The sequence below is a fragment of the Mesoplodon bidens genome, assembly GCF_964165515.1.
Source record: "Mesoplodon bidens genome assembly, chromosome: 19".
Lineage (NCBI taxonomy): Eukaryota > Metazoa > Chordata > Mammalia > Artiodactyla > Ziphiidae > Mesoplodon > Mesoplodon bidens.
The window spans coordinates 14398253-14423085 of NC_138179.1; the positions used below are offsets into that span (position 1 = coordinate 14398253).

The 24833-nt window shown below is 51.4% G+C and overlaps 4 protein-coding genes across 7 annotated transcripts; 2 read left to right on the forward strand and 2 right to left on the reverse strand.

Moving 5' to 3' along the window:
* Positions 1–121: 121 nt before the first annotated feature.
* Positions 122–10441, forward strand: TNFAIP1 (TNF alpha induced protein 1). Of its 2 annotated transcripts, XM_081219228.1 has the most exons (8): positions 122–260; positions 627–970; positions 3841–4158; positions 4729–4898; positions 5333–5422; positions 5505–5557; positions 6370–6565; positions 7713–10441. In XM_081219228.1, exons 3-8 carry the CDS (start codon positions 3954–3956, stop codon positions 7947–7949), a joined length of 951 nt encoding a protein of 316 aa, XP_081075354.1. In that variant the 5' UTR covers positions 122–260; positions 627–970; positions 3841–3953; the 3' UTR covers positions 7950–10441. The 2 variants fall into 2 exon arrangements, with proteins under 2 accessions (XP_081075354.1, XP_081075353.1); XM_081219227.1 differs by lacking the exon at positions 627–970.
* Positions 2424–2995, reverse strand: LOC308607380 (bolA-like protein 3). The gene has a single exon (XM_081219231.1). It carries the CDS (start codon positions 2951–2953, stop codon positions 2621–2623), a length of 333 nt encoding a protein of 110 aa, XP_081075357.1. The 5' UTR covers positions 2954–2995; the 3' UTR covers positions 2424–2620.
* A 176-nt stretch (positions 10442–10617) lies between the features above and the next one.
* Positions 10618–19514, reverse strand: POLDIP2 (DNA polymerase delta interacting protein 2). 2 transcript variants are annotated; one of them, XM_081219223.1, is made up of 11 exons: positions 19287–19514; positions 17887–17968; positions 16619–16716; positions 15828–15924; positions 15584–15659; positions 15237–15344; positions 14641–14777; positions 13800–13826; positions 13466–13591; positions 12177–12256; positions 10618–11652 (listed from the first exon to the last, which is right to left on the reverse strand). In XM_081219223.1, exons 1-11 carry the CDS (start codon positions 19445–19447, stop codon positions 11538–11540), a joined length of 1107 nt encoding a protein of 368 aa, XP_081075349.1. In that variant the 5' UTR covers positions 19448–19514; the 3' UTR covers positions 10618–11537. The 2 variants fall into 2 exon arrangements, with proteins under 2 accessions (XP_081075349.1, XP_081075350.1); XM_081219224.1 differs by lacking the exon at positions 13466–13591.
* Positions 19515–19621: 107 nt separating this feature from the next.
* VMA12 (vacuolar ATPase assembly factor VMA12) lies at positions 19622–24659 on the forward strand. Of its 2 annotated transcripts, none has more exons than XM_081219390.1 (6): positions 19622–19858; positions 21621–21694; positions 22012–22101; positions 22613–22655; positions 22868–22980; positions 23279–24659. In XM_081219390.1, the coding sequence occupies exons 1-6, from the start codon at positions 19648–19650 to the stop codon at positions 23372–23374; spliced, it is 627 nt and encodes a 208-aa protein (XP_081075516.1). In that variant the 5' UTR covers positions 19622–19647; the 3' UTR covers positions 23375–24659. The 2 variants fall into 2 exon arrangements, with proteins under 2 accessions (XP_081075516.1, XP_081075517.1); XM_081219391.1 differs by having other exon boundaries at positions 23282–24659.
* The last annotated feature ends 174 nt before the right edge of the window (positions 24660–24833 follow it).

The window sequence follows — 24833 nt, forward strand, 5'->3', positions numbered from 1 at the left end:
AGGCCTTTGCGCCGGAAAGGCTGCCGGAAGTAGCTGTGCGCTCACCGCGGGATTCTCTCAGGGGCTCCTCCCTCCACCCTGATTGGGTGCTGGGCCTGCCCCGCCTTATAGTCTCAGGCTCCCGCTGGCTTGGGGCGGAGTCCGCGGGTAGAGGATGGGAGTTTAAGGCCCGGGATTGCTGGAGGGCAGGCGGCCACAGTCTAGGGGCGGCACGGTGTCGACTTGCAACCCAGCTGAGAGGAGAGGCGCCACCTGGGAGGGTGAGAGCCGAGCCGGCCCATGCCCTAGGGGAAGGGATGGACGGGTCCTGGGCTGAGCAAAGAGAGTCCCTCCCAGTCCTGGGGAAAAGGCGTGGGACGGCGAAGGGAGGTGGAGAGCTGAAATCCTCCCCTGGGGGTGGGTGTCAGAACCGGTCTCGGTTTCTCGATAGTAGGGAGGGGTACGGGCTGGGGAAGACTCTACACTGGCCACGGAGAGGTTGGGTCTCGATGAATTTCCTCAGGCCCTTTGGATAAAGCATAAGATTTACACCTTGGGTTTCTGCTAGATCCGCCCTTTCTAGCCAAGATCGGCTCCTCCCCTCGCCATCCCCAGTATGACGAATTTCTGGGACCTTCTTTCCTTAGGACCCCACCTTGTAACACCGCCGTGGTTGTTTGTCCTTTATTCGTCTTGGGTTGCCATTCGCTTCGCCGAGTGTGACACGGATACGCCCCTAGCATCCCCAAATATCCACACACAAAGTCCGGAAGGAAGAGCATTGAGGCTCTCAGTGGAAACTTCATTCTCACCGGAGTTACTTTCTGGGGCGTCACCTGCCACAGGATTCCTGGAACCCATTGGCCTGGGCGGAATCTGAGCCGGTGGAATCTGAGCTGACGTCATCCAGGGGCTCAAAGCAATTGCTTTGTTGGAAAAGAATAGATTAGCTTGGATTTGTCTTCCTCTATTGGCAGCTGCCTAGCCTTTAGTGAGCTCCTTTTCTCTGATCCTGGGGAAATTGGGCTAGACACAAAATACATAGGGAATTTGTTAAAACCTGTTAAGGGGTGGATTTATTCCTTTGGGGTGGGCAGAGGAAGGTAAGGTGACCTCATACTATTCAAGTTGACTTACCGATTGGGCAATCTGCTGGTGGGGGCTCATCTCATCCGTACATGACAAGCCACCAAAGGAATTCAGTATTTCATACAGCACCTGCCCTGGGCCTCCCTCGGACATTCCTCCCAGGGACCTACCTAAATCTTTTCGGGGACAATTGCAGTCTAACAAACTGACAAATACTTTAAAATGTGCATAGCATTGTGGTAAGCACCGTTTGGAGAGTGGAGCAGTAAACGTGGGAAAACCAGTGCACTTCTGGGTTACACTTAAAAGAGAGAACGGGGTAAACTTCTGCAAGTTGTGATGATGAAATGAGGTCATTTCGCTTTTCTTCTGATTTCATTACCAGCACTGCAGTCCAAGCCTTCATCATCTCTTGCCTAGACTACTGCTTCCTCCGGTCTTCCCACTTGGTCTCTTGCACCCTTGCGGTCCATTCTCTACACAGTAGCCAGAGTGATCTCAGATCATATCACTCCCCTGCTCTGAACCCTACAATCGATTCCCATTGCAATTAGTATAAAATCCAAACTCTTCAGTATGATCCGGCCCCTGCCTTCCCTGAGTTTACATCCAGCCAACTTCCCCCTACTTTCTATGCACCAGCCATCTTGGCCTTATTTCTCTTCCTAAAATTTGTGTCTGACTGAGGAACTTGGCACTTACTCTTCCATCTGTCTGGAATGCTCTTAGAGCTCAGCTGGAAAGTCACCTTCCCAAAGAGGCTTTCCCTGGCTCCCCATCTAAATTAGTACCTCTTCCTAGTCACTCTCTCTGTTTTATTATCTTTATTATTACATTTCTCACCTTCTGGAATTGCCTGCTTATTTATTCATTTTCTTGTTTGTTGTCTTCCCACTAGAATGTAAGCTCCACGAGGCTGACTTGTTTGTTCTCTTCTGTATCCCCAGCACCTGGCACAAAGCAGGGGCACGATAAATGCTAACGCTTATTATTTTTTTTCTTGTTAACTGACATTATCATGCTTCTTTGAACTCCTTGAAGTCAAGGACAATATCTTTTCATCTCTTTATCCCTCCTGCTTAACTTGGTAGGTACTCAATATTGTTTTATTGCCAAATGAATTAAATGAGCTGATATATATTAAATGCCTAGAATAGCACCTGGAACGTAATAAACATGCAAAAAATGTTTGCTTTTTGTTTTCGTTCAGTGAATGAATTTTAGTGATTCTTTAGAAAGCCAAAACACGTATAGAACCTAGATCATAAGGGGTGATCTGGCTTTGCCCTCCTCTGCTTTGCTTGCTTCTCCCTCCTGTGAACTCCCGTCAGTGTTTCAGTTTCCAAATCACCTAATTGTTTTTTTTTTTTTTTTTTTAGCTGTCTGTTGCCTTTAATTAACATCTAAATAGATATCATACTCTTCTCTAATTACAACATGGAAATGTCCATGAACAAAATAGATAAATTGTTTGTCATAGGCCTAGGAAGGAATGGTGGCAATAGGATACACCCAAGGTTTCAGCAGCAGCATCTACGCAGCCAGGGCGTGGTCAGTGTTTGGGGACAGAGGTGAATATCCGCAATCCGTGCATACTTTTGATTTCTTCTTTTAGTGCCTGATTTACCATCTGGTGCTGCTGGACAGTTCTCTTCTCCTTAAATTCTTCTGATTCGATTTGAATTTCATACATTGCCCCACAGCCTCCTGAAATGTCAGTGACTTTGATAGCTGTGGCTCGAGGAAATTTTTCTTTGAGAATCTGGGTCACTTTGAGCTCCCCCTCCGTCTGCGAGGCAAACATGCGCTGGGCGCAGTGGAGAAGACGAAGCCGGCGGGTTCCGCGGAGCAAAGGCGCTGCCGCGGCCGGGCTCCACGCCGCCATGCCCGGCCGACGCGGCCCGCCGTCTCCACCTAATTGTTTTTAAATTTATCATCTGGTCTTTTTTGGCCCTTTCTCCCCATTGTTGGGCAGGAAGAGAGAAGGAGATAAGGCTGGACCCGTTCTCAGGAAAAAGAAGCAAAAATAGCCATCCTGTAGTTGTTCTGTCCTGAAAAATGGTGACAATTTCAGGAACTTGGGACAGGGCTGATGCCAAAAAAGGGGGAGGTCAGGAAACCTTGGCTGGAGCTAGGGTAACCTCTGCCAGGAATACAGGCAGGCTTCCTCCAGCCTGGCTCAATCCATGTTCTCCTGAAGCTGCTGTTACTTGCCTTCCTGAAGGCAGAGTCTTCTGGGTGGTGCTCAAAGGAAGCACTGGTGCAGGCTGCTCCTGAGCCTGGAATCGTTAGAAAGGAAGTGCATCCTGTCCCTCAGACTCCTGGGAAACTCCTAGGCTGGCTGGATTCCCAGTAGGTTTGGCCGGAAATCTTGGATCCTGGGAACACTGAGAAGAAAACAACTGGAATCTGACTGTGGATCCCCAGGGTGAGGACTTCTGCTCTGCCCAGTCTGTTCCTGGAGCTGCCTTTGATTAGCTCCAAGAGTTTACTTGGTCTCCTTGCCATCCAGGGCTGGGTCAAGTCTCAGGGAGACTGGTGAGGTGACCAGCATCGGGTTCTGGGAGACTGTGCTCCCAGACCTGGGTCCTGGTACCATGAAGAACAGCAGGAATGTCTTTTCTGCCATTGCCTAGGGCTTTAGCCTCGCCAGGGAGACTTGGGTTCATAAGGAGAGAATGACTGGATGGTCAGTGTTTCTCTTCCTGTTCCCTCCTGGCTGAGGGCTCTCCTCTGCTGACTCCTGTCTTCTCTCCCATCTCCTGCTCACAGCGCTGAGAGTATGAGGCTCTGGCCTCCACTGGCCACTCACTCGTGACCCTTCCACCACGGCGGGGCCTTCCAAGCCAACCTCCTGCCGTGTGGTGATCTACCTGCAGCGGGAGATGTCGGGGGATACCTGTCTGTGCCCAGCGTCAGGGGCCAAACCCAAGCTAAGCGGCTTCAAGGGAGGAGGCTTGGGCAACAAATACGTCCAGCTCAATGTGGGTGGTTCCCTGTACTACACCACCGTGCGGGCGCTAACCCGGCATGACACCATGCTCAAGGCCATGTTCAGTGGGCGCATGGAGGTGCTGACCGACAAAGAAGGTGAGGTGCTGGGGCTTGTTGGGTTGGGTGGGGAAGTTAGAAGTTCCTGAGGAAGTGATTTCAGGGCGTGGCTCAAGCCTGGCAGATCTGGAATCTAGATTCATTTTTCCTGTTCACCTAGTGCAGGACTCCTTCACCTGGAGTTCTTAGTAGAGCTTCAGAATTCTTTGAAATTATGCATAGAATGTTGTGTATTTACATATTTTCCAGGGAGAAGATCCATACTTTTAAAATATTCACATATTTTATGGCCAGGGCCAGGTGTTTCTGTGTTGCCGGGAGGTGGGTCTGAGCACTCCTGAGCTTAGACAAACTCTGTGGGCCTCCGCAGAGCCTGGAGGGCCTGTGTCTCCCACGGTATTTGCCAGTTCTTGGCTTCAGGGAGGAGGGGTGAAAGGCAGCCATGGACTTAACAGCCGGAGGTTCTGTTCCCACTCCCGTCACCCAGTGCTGTGGGCTCTGTGCTCCTTATCACCTGCCACCAGGCTCGTCAGGTGGCCTTTGCCTGCCACCTGCTCTGAGGTACCTGGAGGCAAACAGTAACCCTCTGGGGCCTGTCTGAATCCCTAGGCTGGATCCTCATAGACCGATGTGGAAAGCACTTTGGCACCATTTTGAATTACCTCCGAGATGACACCATCATCCTCCCTCAAAACCGGCAAGAAATCAAGGAACTGATGGCTGAAGCAAAATATTACCTCATTCAGGGGCTGGTGAACATGTGCCAGACTGCCCTGCAGGTACGGAGGCAGAGTTGGGCAGGTTGATGCGGTCGGGATGGGCCCCCTCCTTCACGGAGGTAGGGTCCAGTTCCTGGAAGGCTACATGGCAGGTACGATTGATGAGTCCAAACCTAGTTAGACACACCAGCTGTTGCCCAGGCCAAGCAGGCTGGCAGCCGGTCGGTCGGTTTATAAGGTGACAGACTCAGGCGGTGTGAGTAGACAGTGCTTCTAGTTTATCCGCCTAGATATCTGGATTTTAGGTTTCTGGGAATGGGGGTCTGCTTGCCAGCTGGCAATTCTATTGCCAGGGGCCTCCTGTCTCTATCTGATGCCTCCTCAACAAGTAGGGGGTGGCCATGGCAGAGGGGCTCTGACGGCTCCTGGGGAAAGCCTGGCTAAGCCTGGCAAACAGAAGATCCCAAAAAGATTCTTGGCTGTGTGTCACCCAGGACAAGAAGGACTCCTACCAGCCTGTGTGCAACGTCCCCGTCATCACATCCCTGAAGGAAGAGGAGAGGCTCATCGAATCCTCCACCAAGGTACTGGGACCTCCGAGGGATCGCCGAGGGCCGCGGGCTGGGGGTGTCAGGCCCCTGGCCTTCATGCTCTCTTCCTTCACAGCCCGTGGTGAAGCTGCTATACAACAGAAGCAACAACAAGTATTCCTACACCAGGTAGGTGGGGCACCTGCTGAGGGGTGGGGTGCGCTGCCCAGGGAAGGGCCACAGAAGCAGCGGGGAGGGCTGAGCAGACAGAAATCGGGCAGCAGACCCAAGGGAGGCCACCTGCACGCCTGGCACAGTTGGCGTGAGTCTGGGTCTCGGGAAGAGAACAGAGTAGGAGGGAAATCAGAGCCGAGGCATTTGGAACTCAGTGTGGGGCCCTGGCTGGGATGTAGGTGGGACTGAACATGTAACAGCCTCTTAACATGTGTCATGTCAGGCAGCGGGCCAGGTGTTTTCCCTGCATTCTCTATGGGCTGGAGGAAGGCTGGGAAGCCAAGGGGCTGGGACTCCTCCTCAGGCAGCCCTCGCTCTTCATAGCTGGGCCAGTGTCCCCCTTGTCCCCCAGTGGCCTCTCAACAGGCCATAGTTAAGTATATGCAGGACGCTGCAGGCTCGGAGACCCAAACCCTCTCAGGGACTCCCCGTGGGCAGACATATTGCCAGCGTCACCCCCCACAGCCAGGGAAGGGGTCCTCCTGCTGAGATGGCAGCGAGCCTCCTTCCTTCCAGCCTGGTGAGAGGAAACCTCCCTCCCTCAGTCCTCTCTGCCTTAACTTAAAACCAACTCACCTCCTTTTCCTCACAGGCCCCCAAACGCGAAGGGGGCCCCATGACCCTTTGTCTCGCTGTCCCTCTGGCATCTTGACTCTTCCTCGTTTCATGAGCACAACAGTGGAAGGGAGGAGAGATCCCGGCCAGCACCGGCCCCTGTGCTGGGACCTCCCTCACTCCCAGGCCCCGGGCCCTCACTCGTTTTTCAGCAACTCCGATGACCACCTGCTGAAAAACATCGAGCTGTTCGACAAGCTCTCCCTGCGCTTCAACGGCCGTGTGCTCTTCATCAAGGATGTCATCGGCGACGAGATCTGCTGCTGGTCCTTCTACGGGCAGGGTCGGAAGCTGGCGGAGGTGTGCTGCACCTCCATCGTGTACGCCACCGAGAAGAAGCAGACCAAGGTATGGGGCTTCTGCCTGCGTGAGTGGGGCTGAACCTTTCGCCACCGGGCATACATTTTGCTGTCTTTCCCAAACTTGCCGTGATGGTGCTGCTCAAGGACAAAAGCCAATGCGTGGGGTTTAGGGAATGGTATAGAACTCTGCTTTGGTCAGCTGAGAGGCAGGGCTGTTGACCAGCAGGGAACAGCCTGGTGCCATGGGAAGGACCGGGTCTTTGGAGTTGGCCCAATTCAGATCTGAAATCTGGGCCCACCATTTATCAGTTTTCTGACTTTGGATAAGCCATGTAAACCATCTGGGCCTCAGTTTCCTCATTAGAAATCTGAGAATGATAGTGTGAATTTAACAGAGCTGTCATGAAAATGAGACAGTTCTTAGGAGAAGCAGTGCAAGGCAGTAGAAAGAGCTGTTCAGATCTCCTCTGGCCCCCGCTGGTTGGGTGTACCTGGTCAATCAGCTTAGCCTCTGCAGTGACAACGCAATGCCAGGCACGTGTAAGAGATTTGATAGGAGATAGCTCCCTCTCTTTGCCCCGGCTGCAAGCAGATGGTGCCTCCCTGGAGAATAGCTGTGCACCCGCCCCCCGCCACCAGCATGTTTTGGAAACAGCAGAGCCATTGCTGGGGTGGAAGGGTAGCTCATCTGGGGGAGGGCTGTGTGCACGTGAAGGCCTCAGAGCAGCCAAGCTTTTATTTTTCGTTCACTGTGCGTCAGGCTCTCTGCTAAGCATTTTGCATCTTTCATGTAATGTTCACAACAACTCACTGAGGTAGATGTTAACATGTGGAAACTGAGGCACAGCAAGGTTAAGTCCAAGGCCCCACAGCTAATAAGCGGGGGAGCTGTATTTGTACCTAGGCCTGAAGACAGAGCCAAGGCCATAACCTCTACACACACTAGTCCATTGGTCTGGGATTGGGTGAGGCAGGGGGAGGGTGCTAGCGTTCCACGTCTCTGTGTCCGTAGAGTCCGTCTCCTCACGCCTCCTTCAGAAGAAGACCCCCACCCTCCCTCTTGAGATAGAAAGTCATGTCTCTTGAGAGAGTTCTGGAGGCCTTATGGAGTCAGCACAGGGCCAAGGGCCCTGACATGCTGCTCCCTCTTTGGGGTAAAACCTCATTCGGTCCTCTCGTCCCCCTTGCCCCAGGTGGAATTCCCAGAAGCCCGAATCTATGAGGAGACACTCAACGTTCTACTCTACGAGACCCCCCGAGTCCCTGACAACTCCCTATTGGAGGCCACAAGCCGGAACCGCAGTCAGGCGTCCCCCAGTGAAGATGAGGAAACCTTTGAACTGCGGGACCGTGTCCGCCGCATCCACGTCAAGCGCTATAGCACTTACGATGACCGGCAGCTTGGCCACCAGTCTGCCCATCGCGACTGACAAGACCCTCCTGGAGTCAGGGCACGAGATACCCTGTCTCCTCTCTTGTGGAACCCCGCCCCATTGGCCACCCCACGCTGCTGCTGCCTGGGGTCTCTGCTCCAGCACCCAGAGGCATGACAGGCCCTGCCTGGGAGGTCAGAGGGCCTGAGCAGGGGAGGGGCTGCGTTTCTTTTCCCAGCTCCCTGAGCACTTCAGGATGACTGAGTCCCAGCCCCTTTGCTCAGCATCTCCCTTTCTGCCACAGGGAGCCGCTGCTGCCCCTGGGCTGAATGGACTGACCTGCCCACCCCCCTGCCAAGAGCATTCCCCTTGGCCCTTCGCTGAGCACCCCTTTGCTCTGCTGAAGGGCTACTTTAGGCCTCGGGGAGGCCCATGGGGAATGGGTTCGCTCCGTGGGGAAGGTGGCTTCTGGTGCTGTGGAGGCCCAATTTCTTACAGAAGGTGGGGCTTCTTTTTTCCTAAGGTGTTTAAGCACAGGCTTAATGAGTTTAGTTTTTAAAAAATAATCTAGGAAATGACTAGTTTTAAGTCTAATAATGAGGAGACTGGGTGTTTCTGCTCCAGGGTTTCAAGACCGTGGGTAAAACAGAACCCTTGGCCCTTCTGACGCCTTTGGGATCTGTTTCTGTAAAGCACTTTGTACTTTTATTCAGGAGATTTGTCTCCTGCCCTGACCCGCGTCATCCTTCTCTGATCCTAACCCCCTTTTCCCTGTAGAATCAATCTGCGGGAGGGGAAAGAAGCAATAAAAAAAACCCTGACCATCTTTGGCTTTGCCAAACTGGCCAAGCCGCTGGCCCAGAGAGCGCTGAGGGGGTAAGGATGTGTGAGTTAGGACCTATGGTCCTAATAACACCCCTGTAAGAAAGGATACTTTACCCCTACATCTAGGGTCACGTACTGACTTCTAGAGTCTTACACGATTGCTGTCTTTGATTCTCTTGCCCTCGGCTCCAAGGCGTGCTGTCCTCACTCACTCTAAACCCCAAGAGCCATCACGGGGGCCAGGAGCTGCTTGCAGCCAGGAGCATGAGCTGCAGCAGGAAGGCTGCGGAGCCCGCGGGCACCACACCTGCCTGCCCATCAGCTGAGGACAGTGAACGCAGAGCCCCACGTTCCTGGAGGCCCTGTGCAGAGGCGGCTGTGCTTGGCCATACATCTCCCTGCCCTGCATCCATGCTATTGGTTTTGTGTCCTGGCTGGGGAATGGTGGTTCTGCCCAGTGGTGAGTCCCTGAACACAGGATAATGTGAGTAGCCTAAGAGCCTTGAAAGGTTCTTCATTTTTCTTGTTGGGTACTTGGCTGTGGAGATGCAAGCACTGGCTCTTGGGCAAGGGTGCAAGTTCTTCTTCAGGGCTTTGGTATTCATTCACTTCTGTTTGGCTTGGCCCTTAGGAGGCTGCTTATCCGAATTCTTTTCCAAAAGAATGCCGCCAGTGAGGGAGCTGTTCAGCCAGCCTAACAAAGCAGCATAGCACTTAGCAGTACCCACTCAGTCAGGAAGGGACATAGCTTATCAAGTTCATGTCTCTTGACTACTCTTACTACAGCTAGGTGGCTCTTCACGGCTGACCCCGTGAGCCTATGGGCAAATGCCAGGCCAGGGTTAGCAGACACTCACAAGGACCTGAAATGACATGGTGGGGCAGGGGAAAGGTGACTTTAATCAAGCGCTTTTCACTTGTCGCAGTCTTGAATGTATAAAGACTTCCAGGTGAGGCACCTTGGTGATCAGCCACAAACGGTTCTTCCAGCCTTCACTGGAGTAACAAGATGAAAACAAATCCATTTCTTTGACCGGATTCTGGCTTTGGCTTTGTGGCTTTCCCACAGCGACTGGAATGCTTCTGCTTGAGGCCCCTGGTCTGTTTCCTCAGCTGCCTTCCTGAAGCCCTTTAATACTCAAAGTCCCAGCTCCCTACTGAGGCATTTTAATGCTGGTCCTTTGACCTCCCCAGCCCCTGTAGCCTCTCTTTACTGCTTTGACATTCAGATCCTCAGCTGTCTCAGTGGTGAGTAGTCTTTCTGGGACTCTGGGCACTTATGTCGTCCAACTGAAAATATCTCTTTGGTCTTTAAATATTGAATACTAACATTGAACTCACTGAAGTAATCTTAGCTTTTAAAATCAGACTGTGGTGTAAGGGTTTGGGGTATTTTCTTTGAGTTTCCCAGCCCCACTTAGAAAGCAGCTCTTGGCTGTGTGAATTTTTCAACTCTCAGCAGCCCAGGGGAATGTAAACAAAAAGTGTGGATGAAGGTCAAACCTTCTTGTCAGTTTCTGAGAAAACTGGAAGCCTGCTGTTAACTACACGGACCAGGATTAGGTCCTAATCACTCTGTTACCTGACCAAGTTCTGCTTAAAGGATGGCACACGTCCTGACATGAGAGAACTTCTCCTTTATCATGTAACTACAATTCTTTGTTGCTCAGCGTAGGTGATGGAAAAAAAAACACTAATTTCTAATAAAACTGTGGTACACTGCAGTGGTACAGAGCTGTGCTTACAGTGAGTATAGCTTGCTCAGCTCGCTGCTGTGGACATCGTAATTGTATTTCTGTTCACCACCTGACCTTATGTTCTCACTGGGTCCTATGCCCCATTGCACTCAGTTGCCCTGCAACCCAGGCTCCCCCTGGTGGAGGATTAAGGACAACACTAATAAGGGTTGGAACTGAAATTTAATATTAATTCAAGAAAACGACCTCTGTAACAATCACTACAGTAGTGGGGGAGCAGGAATCCTAAGAATCAGGGCAAAAATGCAGCACATTTTATCTCTGGCTCTTGGAGATCTGTGAGAAGCTCAGAAACTAGACTGGCTTCGTCACTGTCCATACCTAACACTCCTCGGCTGAGTTTCTGCAGTTGCGATCTGGAGGCTTGACAGACCTGTGCTGGCAAGCCCATTGCTCCGGAAAACCTGACAGGCTTGCCTCACTTCTCCCCCAGGCCCACGGAGGCCAGAAATGCCAATAGTTGGCCGGCACGAAGAGCCGAGCCACTTCTTTGATCCTGACGCTGGCCTCCCGCTCTGCACTTGGCAGAGGGTAAAGAGAACAAGAGTCCAGTCCAGCTCCCACCTCACTGGCTGAGTGACCTGGGAGACATCGGCCAACCCCCAGCCTCAGGAAGGAGACAGATACTCTAGTTGAAGGGGCAGCTTCCTGGAAGGGCAGTAAGGACAGCAACCAAGCGCCCCTGAGACCCTGGGGGCAGAAATGGCAAGGGGGGCCAAGCGTGCACTGGTTTATTGACCAAACCTCACATTCTAAACAGCTTGTGTGACAGGCTAGGAAACTCCTCCAGACCTATGGCAGCTGAACACAGAGAGTTCCTGATGGAAAGGTTTACTGGAACACAGCGTAGGCAGGGCTTACGGGGAAGGCCACCCTTGGAGGAGTCCTACGTGGGTCTTCTGGAGAAAACAGTTATACTCCACCCGCCAAAGTAAGAACCCCACAATCAAAAGGTGCAAACAATTAAGAGACCCACTGTGGCCCATGACAGAGTTCTGCAGCAACTGTGGGATGTGAGCTGTTCTTTGGGGTCTGAGCCTGGGTGCTTAGGGCCTCAGCTGGCCTACCAGTGAAGGCCTGAAGGTGGTGTCTTCTCATCTTTATTGCTTTCAAGGGAGAAGGGAGGGATCCGGACATCGAAGTGGGAACCATCAGGCCTCTCGAAGCGGAATGTGCCCCTGTGAGAGAAACTGGTTTAGAGGGAGTGAGGGCTGAAACCTGGAGAGCCCTATGTCCTCAGCACCAGAATGAGGCAGGATAAGACAGGCCTGGGCTCTCTTCTGCCTGGCTCATGCCAGGACAACACTGATCAGAGACCCAAGAGCCTATCCTGGCCCTACGTGAGAAGAAGAAACGAAGCTCTCCTGAATCTGGCCCTTAGATGCACCCTGCATAAGCTACCCAACTATACTTTCAGGTTAAGGAGTGAAACACCAGGGAAAAAACCCGACTACATGGGCAACTCAGTGCAGCATCAAAGTCACCAGACCTCTTTGACCTAAGTCCTCATTCCACAAAATCACAGGGAACTGGAAAACAGTCATAAATCAGACAAGACCCACACAGCAATGAACAGCGGATAAGGCTCCACCTCAGGACTTCACTTGGTCCAGAGTTAACTGCAAGCTATAAGCTCTCACTTTTTCTGACCCGCAGTGTCCGTGGACTTGAGCTGCCCCTGCCCCAGCATGTGCTTACTCACCACATGTGCCCACTGGAAGCTTGCAGGGAGACGTGGCTGCTGTACTGGAATGCGGGCTGCTCCTTGGATAACACTGGTTCCTGTGAGGGTTCAGGCAAAATAGGTCAGGCCAGACAAGCTCCCTGTACCCCGGGGCCACATGCTGACTGCCAGTCCAGGCTGGTTGCTCCCTCATGCCTCCCACCATAACGGCCGACCAGCACCTTCCACAGCACAGCCATTGACCTGGGCCTTTTATTCTGACCCTGGGAAAGATAATCTCAGGCTGAATGGCTGAGGTTACAGGCAAAGATGCTAAGCCCAGGATCTACTCTGTAAATACCCTGTCCAGCATCCATTCGCTAAGTACCTAAGTGCCAGGAGCCACATTGTGCTCAGCAAACTTCTGCTAACTTAAGTCTGCTGGTAATCATAAGGTAATAGGTGTGACCCTAAGACACGGAGATTTTGGTTAACTTGCCCGAAGTTATGCAGTAAATAAACAACACAGTGGGCATTTGAAAACAGACTAACTCCAAAGCCCTGTTCTTTCTATCCCATGCTGCTTCCCCAACTCCCTGCTAACATGGATAAATGCCTGTTGAATGTGGTCCTCTCTCATGACTTTATTTCTCAGGAGACTGGGTACGGTAACGCAGGAATTGCAAAATCACATCTCTTCAAGGACTAGCAGAGGATGAACAGGTGTAAAGAGGCAGAGGAAGGACGACCGGGAGTGGTGGCAGGTCCATGCCCCACCCAAGGGCATCCCAATAGACTTTTAAAAAGGCTGGCAACCACAAGCTTTGACGGCAGACTCACTTGGATTCAAACCCAGGCCCTGCCTCTACTAGCTACAGGACCATGGGCTAGTTAAACAACAGTCTCAGTCTCAGTCTCTTCATCTGTGAAATGCGTTATAAGAAAACCGATCTCGGGCTTCCCTGGTGGCGCAGTGGTTGAGAGTCCGCCTGCCGATGCAGGGGACATGGGTTCGTGCCCCGGTCCGGGAAGATCCCATATGCCACGGAGCGGCTGGGCCCGTGAGCCATGGCCGCTGAGCCTGCGCGTCCGGAGCCTGTGCTCCGCAACGGGAGAGGCCACAACAGTGAGAGGTCTGCGTAACGCAAAAAAAAAAAAAAAAAAAGAAAACCGATCTCACGGGTGAGGTTTCTCACCCCAAACAGCCCTAAGCTTTCACACACTGAGCCTCTGTCCCTAACCACAGAGAAGGAGGAAACCATGCACTAAGCTCCTAGGCCTGCTGGGCAGGACTAGAAACTGAGCATTATTGGCCCAAAGATGCTCACCCTGCCCACCACCCCTCGGCCCCGCACTGTCTCCAAGGTGCCGGATAGACTGAATATCCTCCAGTGTCGCTCCCGGAGCTGTACTACGTCACTGTCGAGGTTCTCCAAGCGGATGCAGTAACGCCACTGCGGGGGTAGGGGAGAGAGTTCACATCTGAGAAGGAATAGACCCTGGGCCAGCTCCCTTGGAATTCTAGGAGAGCAAAGGGCAACAAAGACCGACACCGGCACTGCACCATCTCACCTCCCACCCCCAAGGTAAACCTGCCCACCTCCCAACCTGCGCCCACAGGTACACCTCCTGAGCTCCCCTCCTCCCGAGGGAGACACTCACCCAGTAGACGTGGGAATTCTGGGCTTCCTGGGGGAAAAAACACAAAGAATTTCAGGCCCAGAGGGCAGGAACAAGTCTATTCCAATCAACATCTCTCCAAGGGAGTGGATGTATTCCAGGTACGTTGCAAAGACAGAGCAAAGCCACAGGGATCTGTGGGTTGATGATGTCTCAACTATGGCGAACAAGCCCAGAGGGAGGCAGCCTCCCTTGGGTCCATCCCTGGCGCCCTTCCTCTTCATCCTATCAAGATCATAAACAGAGCTGGATGCCAACAAAAACCAGCCCTGGGGCTCTTCCCTTTCTCACCACCCTCCCTGTCTTCCCCCACATTACTGCTGGTCCAAGCTGCTGTCCTCCTCCTCGGCCTTTCCATATCCCAACCTTGTTTCAATACTTGGAATGCTGTATGTTGGCCTCCCGCCACCACCATGAGCTCCTGAAAGGCAGGGCACAGGGTCTCATTTATATTTGTATCCCCAGGACCTAGCTTACGGCCAAGCAAGAAATAGCTCAATAAATGCATAAAAAGTGGGAAGATGAGCCTACACTGATTTAAGCAAGTATGTGTATATTCTTCACAGACATGGCTCCCTTTGAGCCGGAAGAGAAGGAAGAGTCAGCCAGGAGGCCTCCTTCCTGGGATCTGAGTTTCCTTGCTCTAGGTCTTGGTGTCAGCTGTTGCCAAGAGGCTGCTCAACCCCAATCAATACATGCAGCACTTGAAAGCAGAACCACAGGCACATGGTTTAAATTTGGAACCCACACCAGCAGTCACTGGGGACACCACACAGAACCTGGGGGCCTAGCCCTGAGGGGAGGTCCCAGGCTGGGCACATACCCTCATGCCCATGTAGAAGGGGATGACGGTGACACGGATGTTCTCGGTTGTTTCCCGGTGGACGTCGGAGAGCTCCAGCCAGGGGTGATTCTTCTCTTGCCAGGCCCGTAGCGTCTCCCGAGCTGCAAAAGGGGGTGCTGGGGCAAGAGATCGACTGGTTAGTCCAGGCCAGCGTCCAGGGCGTTACACCCTGCCCAACCGCTCCTCCTAGAAAACCCTTCCCAGTGGTGGCCCAGGTAAACAAGACACCCAAACATGAGCAAAAGCACAGGCTGGGAGAACGCACAGAACTGCCTACCAAGCATAAGGCCTGAGGAGGTATGTGACGCCAGAGGAAGAGCAGTGGACTGGGAGTTAGGAGCCCTGGTTTTCAGACCTCACTCTGCTACTACCCACTACCTAGCAACCTTGAGTCCCTTCTCATCATCCCTGAGCCTGTTTCCATATCTGTGAGGAGGAGATAATAGCCGTCTACGTGACAAGTCTAATGGGAGATTAAATGAGATTGTAGAAATAGAGCTTTGAAATTGCTTCTGGGATATTCTCTTTGAAGAAAGGGCCCTCCCACTCCACCTTCCCTCTATGATAGAGGTTACCTTTTGTCTGGTCATATAGAAGAAATCTTTCAAAGAGCTCGTGCTGGATGGGAACCTGATCAGTGGAGGTGTAGGGGAGGATGTCTTCATGGCTGACATAATCCAGGCCTGGCAGAGAGACAGAGACAAAGAGACAGTGAAACTCACAGAGGAGGGGGGGAGGAATGGGGCTGAAAAGAAACACAATTCCTGGCCTTATGGCAGGGTGGGACGACCCTGGCACCACTGCTCTCAGCATCTATACTCCCTCCCAGCAGATTAGACAGCAGAAAGGCCTCAGAATCCTCTCCCTGAGATGCACCAGACCCCCCTCATCGACAGGCACCACTCAGATGCTCCTTACTCACCTGGGATGGCATAGAGGGCCCGGCTGTCATCATGGTTAGCCAAGAAAGTCACAGCTTCTGTCTGAGATCTCTGAGACTAAGGCAAGAAGCGAGTCAGAGATTTTCTCGGTCACTATCCAGTCCTGAGGACTTAGGGCCCAGTGCTGATCTGGGCCTGTCTGACCCCTCTCCTTCGTAGTCCCCATCACGGTTCGGGGCTTTCCCATGGAAGGGAACCCCAGGCGCAACCATCTTGCTTACTTACTATATGTGGACAGTCTCGGGCATCAATCAGCACCTGATAGTAAGTGTGAGTTTTGCCTTTCACCTCCTTCGAGCCGTGGCCGGCAGGGTTCTCTGCTCTATGGGGCAGGAGAAGAAGCCCAAGATGAACCCCAGAGAAACGGAAGCAGTGCCTGCCCCAGCTCCCTACCACCCCCTCACCTAAACAGACCGGTGCCCGAGCTGAGGGAGCTTAGCACCAGCTGGGTAGCTGTGCAGCACACCCTGGCCCAGCATTCCTCAGTCAGGGGCAAGCAACAGAGTGTGGTGTAGAGTCATTATTTGTCTTACTCTCTGGATGCCTCTTAGAAGAAAAGGGCCAAGCTGAGAAAATCAAACTGCTGCCTTAGTCCCTGGAGCCCAGAGCACCCCACTCTTCTCACATCCCAGGGGCTGTCTGTGATCATTTAATGGAGCCTTTTCTTTTTTAATGTACTCTAGTGATGATAAGAGATTAAGGGAAAGATTCTAACTGAACATCAAGAAATCAAGAAGCCTAGTCCCCCAGATGCCCTCTGGGGTATTTATAAACCAAATTGAGAATGCCTTGGGAGAGCATCTTGGGGAGACCTAAAGGGACCCCCTAGCTTAAGACTGTCCCTGGCACTCAGCACTTTTGTCTCCATGGGTATTAGTGCCAAGGGAGTGTTCTGGGACCGCTCCTAAGGCCCAGAAGGATGCTGCCTTCAGTGCTGGGACCCCAATTATGTATGTCTGCCATGAGTCAGGCCTCCTCCTGAGGATACTGTGAGGCACAATGATAGGGAAACTTACTTTTCTGGAGCTACAGAAGCCACATCCCGGTCATACAGTCTGGCCTGCCAGGGAAACAGGACAACACCTCGGTAGCCAAAAACACTGTGAAGGAAAAGCTGGGAGAAAAGAGAGGCCTCAGTCAGTCTGCAGTCCAGCAGGTCCATCCAGGTGGGGCCCCGACCACTAAGTGGCACAGGTGGTGGCAACTCCAGCACAAGGTCTTGCTACTCTTTCCCTTGAACTCTGTGATCCAGCCAGACCAACTCTGGAACATGCTTACTGCCTCTTTACCTGGCTGACTTCTACTTATCCTTTTTTTTTTTAATTTATTGATTTTGGGCTGCATTGGGTCTTTGTTGCTGTGCACGGGCTTTGGGGGCTACTCTTCGTTGCGGTGTGTGGGCTTCTCATTGCGGTGGCTTCTCTTGTTGTGGAGCACGGGCTCTACAGCGCAGGCTCAGTAGTTGTGGCTCACGGGCTCTAGAGCGCAGGATCAGTGGTTGTGGCGCACGGGCTTAGTTGCTCTGCGGCATGTGGGATCTTCCTGGCCGAGGGCTCAAACCCGTGTCCCCTGCATTGGCAGGCAGATTCTTAACCACTGCGCCACCAGGGAAGCCCCTACTCATCCTTTAGGCCAGAGCTGAGGCCTCTAGGAAGCCTTCCCTCCCCTCCCCTCCAGTTAGCACACTGTACAGCCGTTGACCGTTTGCATATTGTGATTCCCTTCCAGAGTGTCAACTCCATGAAGGCATTCCTTTCTGATTTAACACCAATGCATAAAGCTTAGTACACTGTAGGCATACGGAAAAAAAAAAAAGTTGAACAAGCAAAAAGTCCTCCTTACCTACAAGGAGCCTAAATCTATCTCAGTGGATCTGGCACAAAGCTGACACAGAAAAAGAGCCTCACACCCAGAGCTTACTTCACTGCAATCAGTTCAACTATGACAAAGCATCAGAAAGCAGGTTTGCTTTTCTGAAAGCTCCCTCCACCGGCTTCCTACCAGCCACTATGTTAGATGACTCTTCAGCAACAGGACTCTCTCCTCAATACAGTCCAAACCATCTCTGTCCACACTAACTTGGAGACAGAACCCAATTACGCATGAAATGTATTCAAATCCAGGAAAACAGAAAACCCGTCTTAAAAAAAAAAAAACACTTGATTCTGTTCCGGCACCAAACACCAAGGCAGAAAACCATAACTTTCAGGCCTGTGACCAAATCTGACCCTTTCAGAAGCAGACCACACAGTGAAAATGAAAGATGACGCAGCCCAGCACTCACCTGCCCAGTCTCATATTTTCCGTTCTGTTTTGGCACCTCAAACACACCAACTGTCTCCAAAACTTTGCCCTCTGGTCGGTTTCTGATTAGGAAGGAAAAGAACAAGCAACTGAACAGCTAAGTGAAGGGTACTAATCCATCAGTAAAAGCTACTAGGATACTGAGGGCCAGGGCAATGACAGCAGAAAAGGGGAGCAGCAGTGGGGCCAGCTGAAGCAGGTTAAGAGTCCTGCGAAGCCACCACTCTACAGAGATTCTGCCTTTCCTCCTTTGAAGCCAGCCACAGAGGCCTGCATAAGATCTGGCTGCTCCCAGATCACTTTCTTCTCTCTTGACTCTCAGCATTCCTCATATCATGCCCTCAGACCCTGCTTAATTGTATCCCTTGCCTCCATTCCTTCCCTGACCCACCCTCCTGAACTCCCTCAGCATTTTAACTGCCCTTTCCACCTTGCATTTCAGTTGTGTCCCTCTCTTATCTCCATTAGAGACTGCAAGTTCTTTGGGAGCAATGCCTGTGTCTGATTAGCCTGTGCTCCCTCTCAAAGCCTAGTGTATAAACGGTGCTCAAAAAATACTTATTTTGTGTTATAATTCCATGTCCATCTCCCCCTCTAAACTGCAGTCCTCACCCCCGCACTACACCTAGTATTCTTCTCTCAATCTAGTTTTTGTTCAGATTTAATCAGTTTTCACAGGAGCCTTAAATTGGAAATAGCTATCATCTCTCCCCAGTGTCCGTGTCTAATCTCACCCACTAAAAGGTCAGCTCTTACAGTGGTCTCTCCGGACAGGGCTGCTCTTTCTAGGGGTCCTTCAAAGCACTGTTTTCTTACTATTTTGGAGATGTGAACTTTATGCTTCCTGCCACTTGATTCACCCGCCCCAATTTGATCTGCCTGGCCCATCCCTAGAGACATGCTCACACCATCCCCATGGCCTCATACCCTCTTCCCCAAGTCACATAAAGAGAAAGTGTGTCCCCAAGGTCACATTGAAACCTGGGACCAACGCAGGGCGCAGATTCGAGTCCTGTTTCCCACTTCTAGCATCTTTCTGTGGGAGGCCTTGGCCCAGTCACGGGCTGGGGGAAAGCCCTAGGACTTAAAGGGCTGCCCACTAACAGCGGCGCTCGGATTCCCGCATTCGGGGAAGTAAGATTCGCTCCGGGAGGGTTACTAGTTACCCCTCAGAGCCAGCCCTGCACAACCCAGGGCTCTGGGCCGCGCTCCCTTGTCCGCTCCTGGCACGCGTCGCGGGCAGCGCAGTCGGCTCCCGGGCGGAACCCTCTCCCGGGTCGAACTCCAATCACCCCCAGCCGGCCGGGTTCCCTGGCCTCCCCTCTGGCCCGGGACACGCTCCCTGGGCTCCGGGCTCGGCCCCCGTGCTTCGTCCCTCACCGGGACGAGAGGTGCCTCCGCGTCGTCGTGGTCGCCACTGGTGGGAAGGTCCCAGCTCCACCCGCCGCACAGAGCGGCCTCGGCCCTCGGGCCCCGGTCAGCGACCGGGACCACCAGCGACTGCCCACGGTCAGGGCCCGCCGGGCCACACAGCCCGCCATGTCCCGCCCGAGTACCCGCTGGGCTGCTGACACAGGGCGCGACCCGCCGCCGGGCGGCGTTCCGCCCCCGCCCCACACTGCCCCGCGCCGCTTCCCCGCCCCCTTGGCCCTCTGCCCCGCCCCGCGAGCTTCGCGCTCCTTCCGGCACAGGCGGACGGAAGTCCCGGCCCGGGGTCACCTGACCTTAAAGTCGGCTAGTCATGGCGTCTTGCTTGTTAGCAGGCAAGCGACTTGTACGTGCTTTGGCCCCCGGCGGGGAGCTGGAGCCAGAGCAGCTGCCCGGGAAGCTGCGGGCAGAGCTTGAGGCCGTGCTAGGGAAGAAGCACAAGGGCGGCGATTGCCCGGCTGGTCCCGCTCGCCTGGTTCCTTTCCGCCTGATCCGGGACCTGCATCAGTACCTGAGAGAAAGGGGTGAGCCCCAGTCTCCAGTCCAGAGTCGCCTCCTTTTTCCCAGAGTTTAGTCCCTCCTGAGGTCTTTTTTCCTACCTCTAGCATTTTTATGAGGGATGTATCTGTTGCGGAACCAAACTCGCGGCTTGCGTTACTCCCAGCAAAGCCAATCTACTGAGGCAGGGTTGTGGTGAAGGAAAGTACAGTGTTCAGTGCAGGGTGCCAAGCAAGGGGGTGGGAGACAAGCCTCAGATCCATTTCAGCTTGGTCTTTGAGTTAAGGGGTTTTCGTTTAAGGGAGAAGAACAAAGAGGCTGGGAATAATCACTGTCATGTGACATTTCCTAATTGTCGTTTTGCGAGTCAGGATGTCTCTGATTTAGGATTCTCAGGCCAGGTGGTCCATGGCTCCGGCGTCTGTTAGCTTACCTTGCCCTGGAGAAACAACCTGAGTTTGCAGGTTAATGATGATATCTATAACAGCACTTTTAGTACATTAGAGATGTTATCAGCAATAGCAGTTTTAGTCGTCTGACTCTGGTTCATTAGTATTGTTAGCAAAGGATTGAGGTTAGAGGGGGACAAGAAAGGGAATAAAGTTTTGGATAGAGAGATTAAGTATAAACTCAGCAAGGGAACTCAGTTTTAGGGGGACTGGATTTCAAATCCATCACTCTCCTTCACCCATAGAATGATCATCTGGCCAACCCAAGAGTCACCTCATAAACCCTGGGGAACCCGCTCCCTTCATAATTTCCATGGGAATTCTTCGTGGATGACAAAATTTACTTGTGCAGTTTCTGTTCTCCTGAGTCTCCTCTTTACTTCCAGGCCCACTGAGGTCCACCTGACCCTTGAGGAAGTCCAAGTTCTAACCCAATACCGCTGCACAGGTTCAGTTTCTTTCTTTTAAGCCACACTAAAAAACAACTTAGCATAGTGAGCTTGCCCTGTTTGGGAATCTGGATTTCTTAGCAAGAGTGCCAAATCTGATGGGTTTTTTGTTTGTTTGTTTTGTTTTGTTTTGGCTGCGCCGCTCAGCTTGTGGGATCTTAGCTCCCCAACCAGGGATTGAACCCGGGCCCTCAGCAGTGAAAGTGCGGAGTCCTAACCACTGGACCACCAGGGAATTCCCTAATGGGATTTTTTTGTTCGTTTTTGTTTTTAGGTATAGGATGATGGAAAAGTGTGTTGAAAGATCTGAACTGGGAGTAGCATCTGAGTTCTAGTCCTAACTCTGCTATTAACTCTTCTTGGAGACGTCATTTCTCTTCCTTGGGCCTCAGTTCCCTGAACATGTAAAGGGGGGCAGTAAGACTAACTGACATGTTAGGTCTTTTGCCAGAATTAACAGCCTACCCAGAAGTGTGAAGGGTAGATTCTTCAATTATTGAAACTAAAAAGGACCTTAGAGATCATCTAGTACAGTGTCCTGTGAGTATTTGCCACCACTACGCCTTAAACCTATTTAGGGCAAGTTCTGTTGTGGCCACAGAAATTACCTAACTTAAAGGCAAATATAAATGGCTTACATGTCATTGGCTGTGACATTGGTAGGGTAATAGAGAGCCAACAATTAAAGTCAGTATGTAGCACTAGGAGATACTTATGTGGGATTGTCCTAGTTTCTTCCCAGTTGAAAATGATCCTGGAGATGAATTGGTATAGGCATGGCCATGTTTTATTTTGGTAGAAAGAACTGAAGAGCTAGACCCTTCTCTGATGTTAATCCTTCAACCTCAGCTCTATGCATCATTATGTTGGTGGAAATCTCTTCTTCCTAGGTTCCAAACTATACCTTCATGAGCTCCTAGAAGGCAGTGAAATCTATCTCCCAGAGGTTGTGAAGCCTCCTCGGGTATGTAAGGGATATATTTGTGAGAGTGGGTGTTGGTTGAGTTGGGTTTACTCATGATACATCCAAATTTATGAACCAACATTTGGGCTCAAAAATTTGTCTTTTAAATCCTTGATTGCTGGGGTGAGGGAACCAGATATTGTCCTCCTAGTCTGACAGCTCAGAAAACTGAAATTAAAAAAAAAAGTTTCCAAAGCACTGGAGGCAGAACTGGTACGTGGGTCTTCTTAGTACTTTGTCCCCTGAAACTAGTGATTGTGACATGCTTTCTAGCAAGCTGGGAATATCATTCTTCTCATTTGATTTTTCTGCCTCAGAACCCAGAGCTAGTTGCCCGTCTGGAGAAGATTAAGATACAGCTGGCCAATGAGGAATATAAGCGGATCACCCGCAACGTCACCTGTCAGGTAAGGGTCCGCTCTTCAATACATGGACTGTGTAGCCCCTGAAAGTAGGCCCTGCTCTGGGAAGAGGTACAAATGAAAGAAGCAACATGGAAACTTGGTTTGTATACTATTAAGGGACCGTAGAAGCTCTGTGCTGCGTACAAGCCAAATACAATTCCCAACTCATTTACTGAGACTCTGGGCTCAGATGGTGACTGAGTTTTAAAGGTTGTAGAGGGTGGGGATGAGCCTGGAGCCATTCTTCTGACAGGGCTCCGTCCTATTCTCTGTATGCTCCTGCCCCGGAGCAGGAGAGGGGTACATGGGTACTGGGAACCTATGCCTCTTCTCTGAAATGCTTGACCTGTGGTCCAGAGAAGAATCCAACTGGTCCCAGACAAAATCCATGGAGAAGGCAGAACTAATGTGTTGGGTAATAAAGAGGGCTGAGCCCAGACTGACAAATGAATACTTGCTGGGCTGTCTCTGAGCTGCTTCCATTCTGAAATCCTTTGCTTTTGCTTTTTCCCAGGATTCAAGGCATGGTGGAACCCTCAGTGACCTGGGAAAGCAAGGTGAGGTACTAGGAAATCAGGCTGCTAAAGCCTCTCCCTGGGACCGGTCAGTCATGGCCCTCCTTCCCACTCCAGTGCTCTGGGTTTAAGCCTGAGCTATTCAGGCTTGCTGTTGGAGGGAAACCCAGCTGAGGGGGGAGGCAGCCATGAGATAAAAGGGCCTCTTGGAGGATGCTGACCTAATGGTTTCTTCCCTGGGCTCCTCCCCAAAGTGAGGTCAGTGAAGGCTCTGGTCATCACCATCTTTAACTTCATTGTCACGGTGGCAGCTACCTTCGTCTGCACTTACCTTGGAAGCCAGTATATCTTCACAGAAATGACCTCGGTGAGTAGGTACTGGTCAGGGCAGGGTGCCCCAGGTGGGAGTGTTAGTGGGAAAGGGAGGACGTATGTGAAAATGCCTTGAACAGGTTAGGTATTTATGTGATAAACAAGGGGGACATTAGATCTATCCAACAGTCATAGGGGTAGGTAATAACCTCAAGAGAATCCAGATCCTCTTTTCTTCCCTTCCCCCCAACTTATGGGCTGGGTTGAGGTCCTCTCCATCCTTATTAGGTGCTAGAGGCTGCAGAGCTGGAAGCTGGCCTGCATCCCCTAAGCCTGGTTCTCCCACTTCCCAGCAGGTACTGGCAGCATTGATCGTGGCCTCTGTGGTGGGTCTGGCTGAGCTGTACATCATGGTGCGGGTGATGGAAGGTGAGCTGGGAGAGCTGTAACCGTGCTTCATCATCAAAGTCTGGAGACTCCAGGCTCCCAGCTGCCAATCACTGATTCTCAGTCAACCCATCAGGCTCTTTGTACTCAGCTCCGGTTAGTCAGAGGGCCGAGCCAAGACCACCTGCTGTTCCTGCAGGGAGCCCCATCCTCTGTCACTCTGTCAATTTACAGAGTGGGCAGTAGAGGAGACTCAGACAATGCCTGGAAAGAACTGGTCTGTCTGTACATTCGCCTGAACCCGGTGCCCATCTGCCTTCTACAGTCCATTCTGGGCATTGCTGGGGCTGGGTTTTTTTTCTTCCATTGGAAGTAAAGAGAATCCAGGCCTTTCCAGAAGTAGACCATACTGCCTTGAACTTGCCCAAGTGCAGAAATCAGTGGTCATCCTTGCTCCACACATCTTGATGCAGACCTGTAATTTAGATCAGAAGCCTCCAAGAAAGCAGAAGGGATTCCCTTTCTTCAGTTTGTGCTGGAAGAGGAACCAATTAGAGGACATCAAATAAGAGAAAGCCGGGTGGTACAGGATAGTGGAATCAGAAGCAAGGCAGCTACGTTTTTGGAATCTTAGCTTCTGTCTTCGTCTTCTTCCTTGTGCTTGCCTTGCTCAGATTTTCTATATGCTTCTGCCCGTCTCCACCACTCACGAGCCCTCCTTAAACCTCCCACCTTTCTATCACCCTTTGCTCTGCTTCCAAAAATGAAAACAGTTCAGATGGCAAAACAGTATGTTTGCTTTTAATTGCAAAACCCCTTGTGCTTGTTTGTATTTGTGGGGAGAGTATGCCTACTGTGAATTGTGTCAACTAATAAAGGGAGACATTCTTGGTGGACAGGGGACTATTTTCAGATTTAACTATATGTATAATTATACACTTTATAATATATATGTGTGTATATATTGTTATACATAAGCCTAACGTGGGTTATTTTATGTGGATTCTTAAACGTGTTTGGGTAAATGCAAAACCATAGTATGTAAAAGTTCACAGTTGACTAATTGTTTTACATGATTGCTTTTTGTCTTCACAACAATCCTGGAGGTTGGAAAAGGAAGTGGTTTTAGGCCCCTTTTCCAGAGGCAAAACTGAGGCTGAGAGCGGTCAAATGATCTACTTCGGTCCTTCCTCTGTTAAATGGAGCCAAAGACTCCTAGGTTGTCCTGAAGTCTCTATGTAATGTTAAACTTCTAAGAACTTAGATTAGTGGTGTATTGATAGAATCTGTATAAGACATTTAGAAATTATAGCACCGTTATTATTTATCCAATAAATATTTATTGTATCCAGTGTAATTTATTGTATCCAGTGTATTCTTATTTCAAATCTCACGACAACACAAAAGCCCAAAGATGTCCATAGTTGTGAGAACTGGTCAGGGTCTGCTCCTAATGGTGGACTCTGTCTTTCCGTTTGTTCAGTGTATGAGCTCCCATGGTCTTCTTTTCCCCCAGGACAC

Bases quoted from the DNA above. Each gene is read 5' to 3' on its own strand.
- LOC308607380 (XM_081219231.1), bottom strand. From the start codon at position 2,953: ATGGCGGCGTGGAGCCCGGCCGCGGCAGCGCCTTTGCTCCGCGGAACC.
- VMA12 (XM_081219390.1), top strand. From the start codon at position 19,648: ATGGCGTCTTGCTTGTTAGCAGGCAAGCGACTTGTACGTGCTTTGGCC. The intron at 19,859-21,620 runs GTGAGCCCCAGT...TCTTCTTCCTAG, and splicing joins TCAGTACCTGAGAGAAAGGG to GTTCCAAACTATACCTTCAT. The intron at 22,981-23,278 runs GTGAGTAGGTAC...CCCACTTCCCAG, and splicing joins TCTTCACAGAAATGACCTCG to CAGGTACTGGCAGCATTGAT.
- TNFAIP1 (XM_081219228.1), top strand. From the start codon at position 3,954: ATGTCGGGGGATACCTGTCTGTGCCCAGCGTCAGGGGCCAAACCCAAG. The intron at 5,423-5,504 runs GTACTGGGACCT...CTTCCTTCACAG, and splicing joins TCATCGAATCCTCCACCAAG to CCCGTGGTGAAGCTGCTATA. The intron at 6,566-7,712 runs GTATGGGGCTTC...CCCTTGCCCCAG, and splicing joins CCGAGAAGAAGCAGACCAAG to GTGGAATTCCCAGAAGCCCG.
- POLDIP2 (XM_081219223.1), bottom strand. From the start codon at position 19,447: ATGGCGGGCTGTGTGGCCCGGCGGGCCCTGACCGTGGGCAGTCGCTGG. The intron at 13,592-13,799 runs GTGAGTGTCTCC...CTACCCCCGCAG, and splicing joins AGAATTCCCACGTCTACTGG to TGGCGTTACTGCATCCGCTT. The intron at 11,653-12,176 runs GTGAGTAAGCAC...TTTCTCTCACAG, and splicing joins GCTTCCAGTGGGCACATGTG to GGGCACATTCCGCTTCGAGA.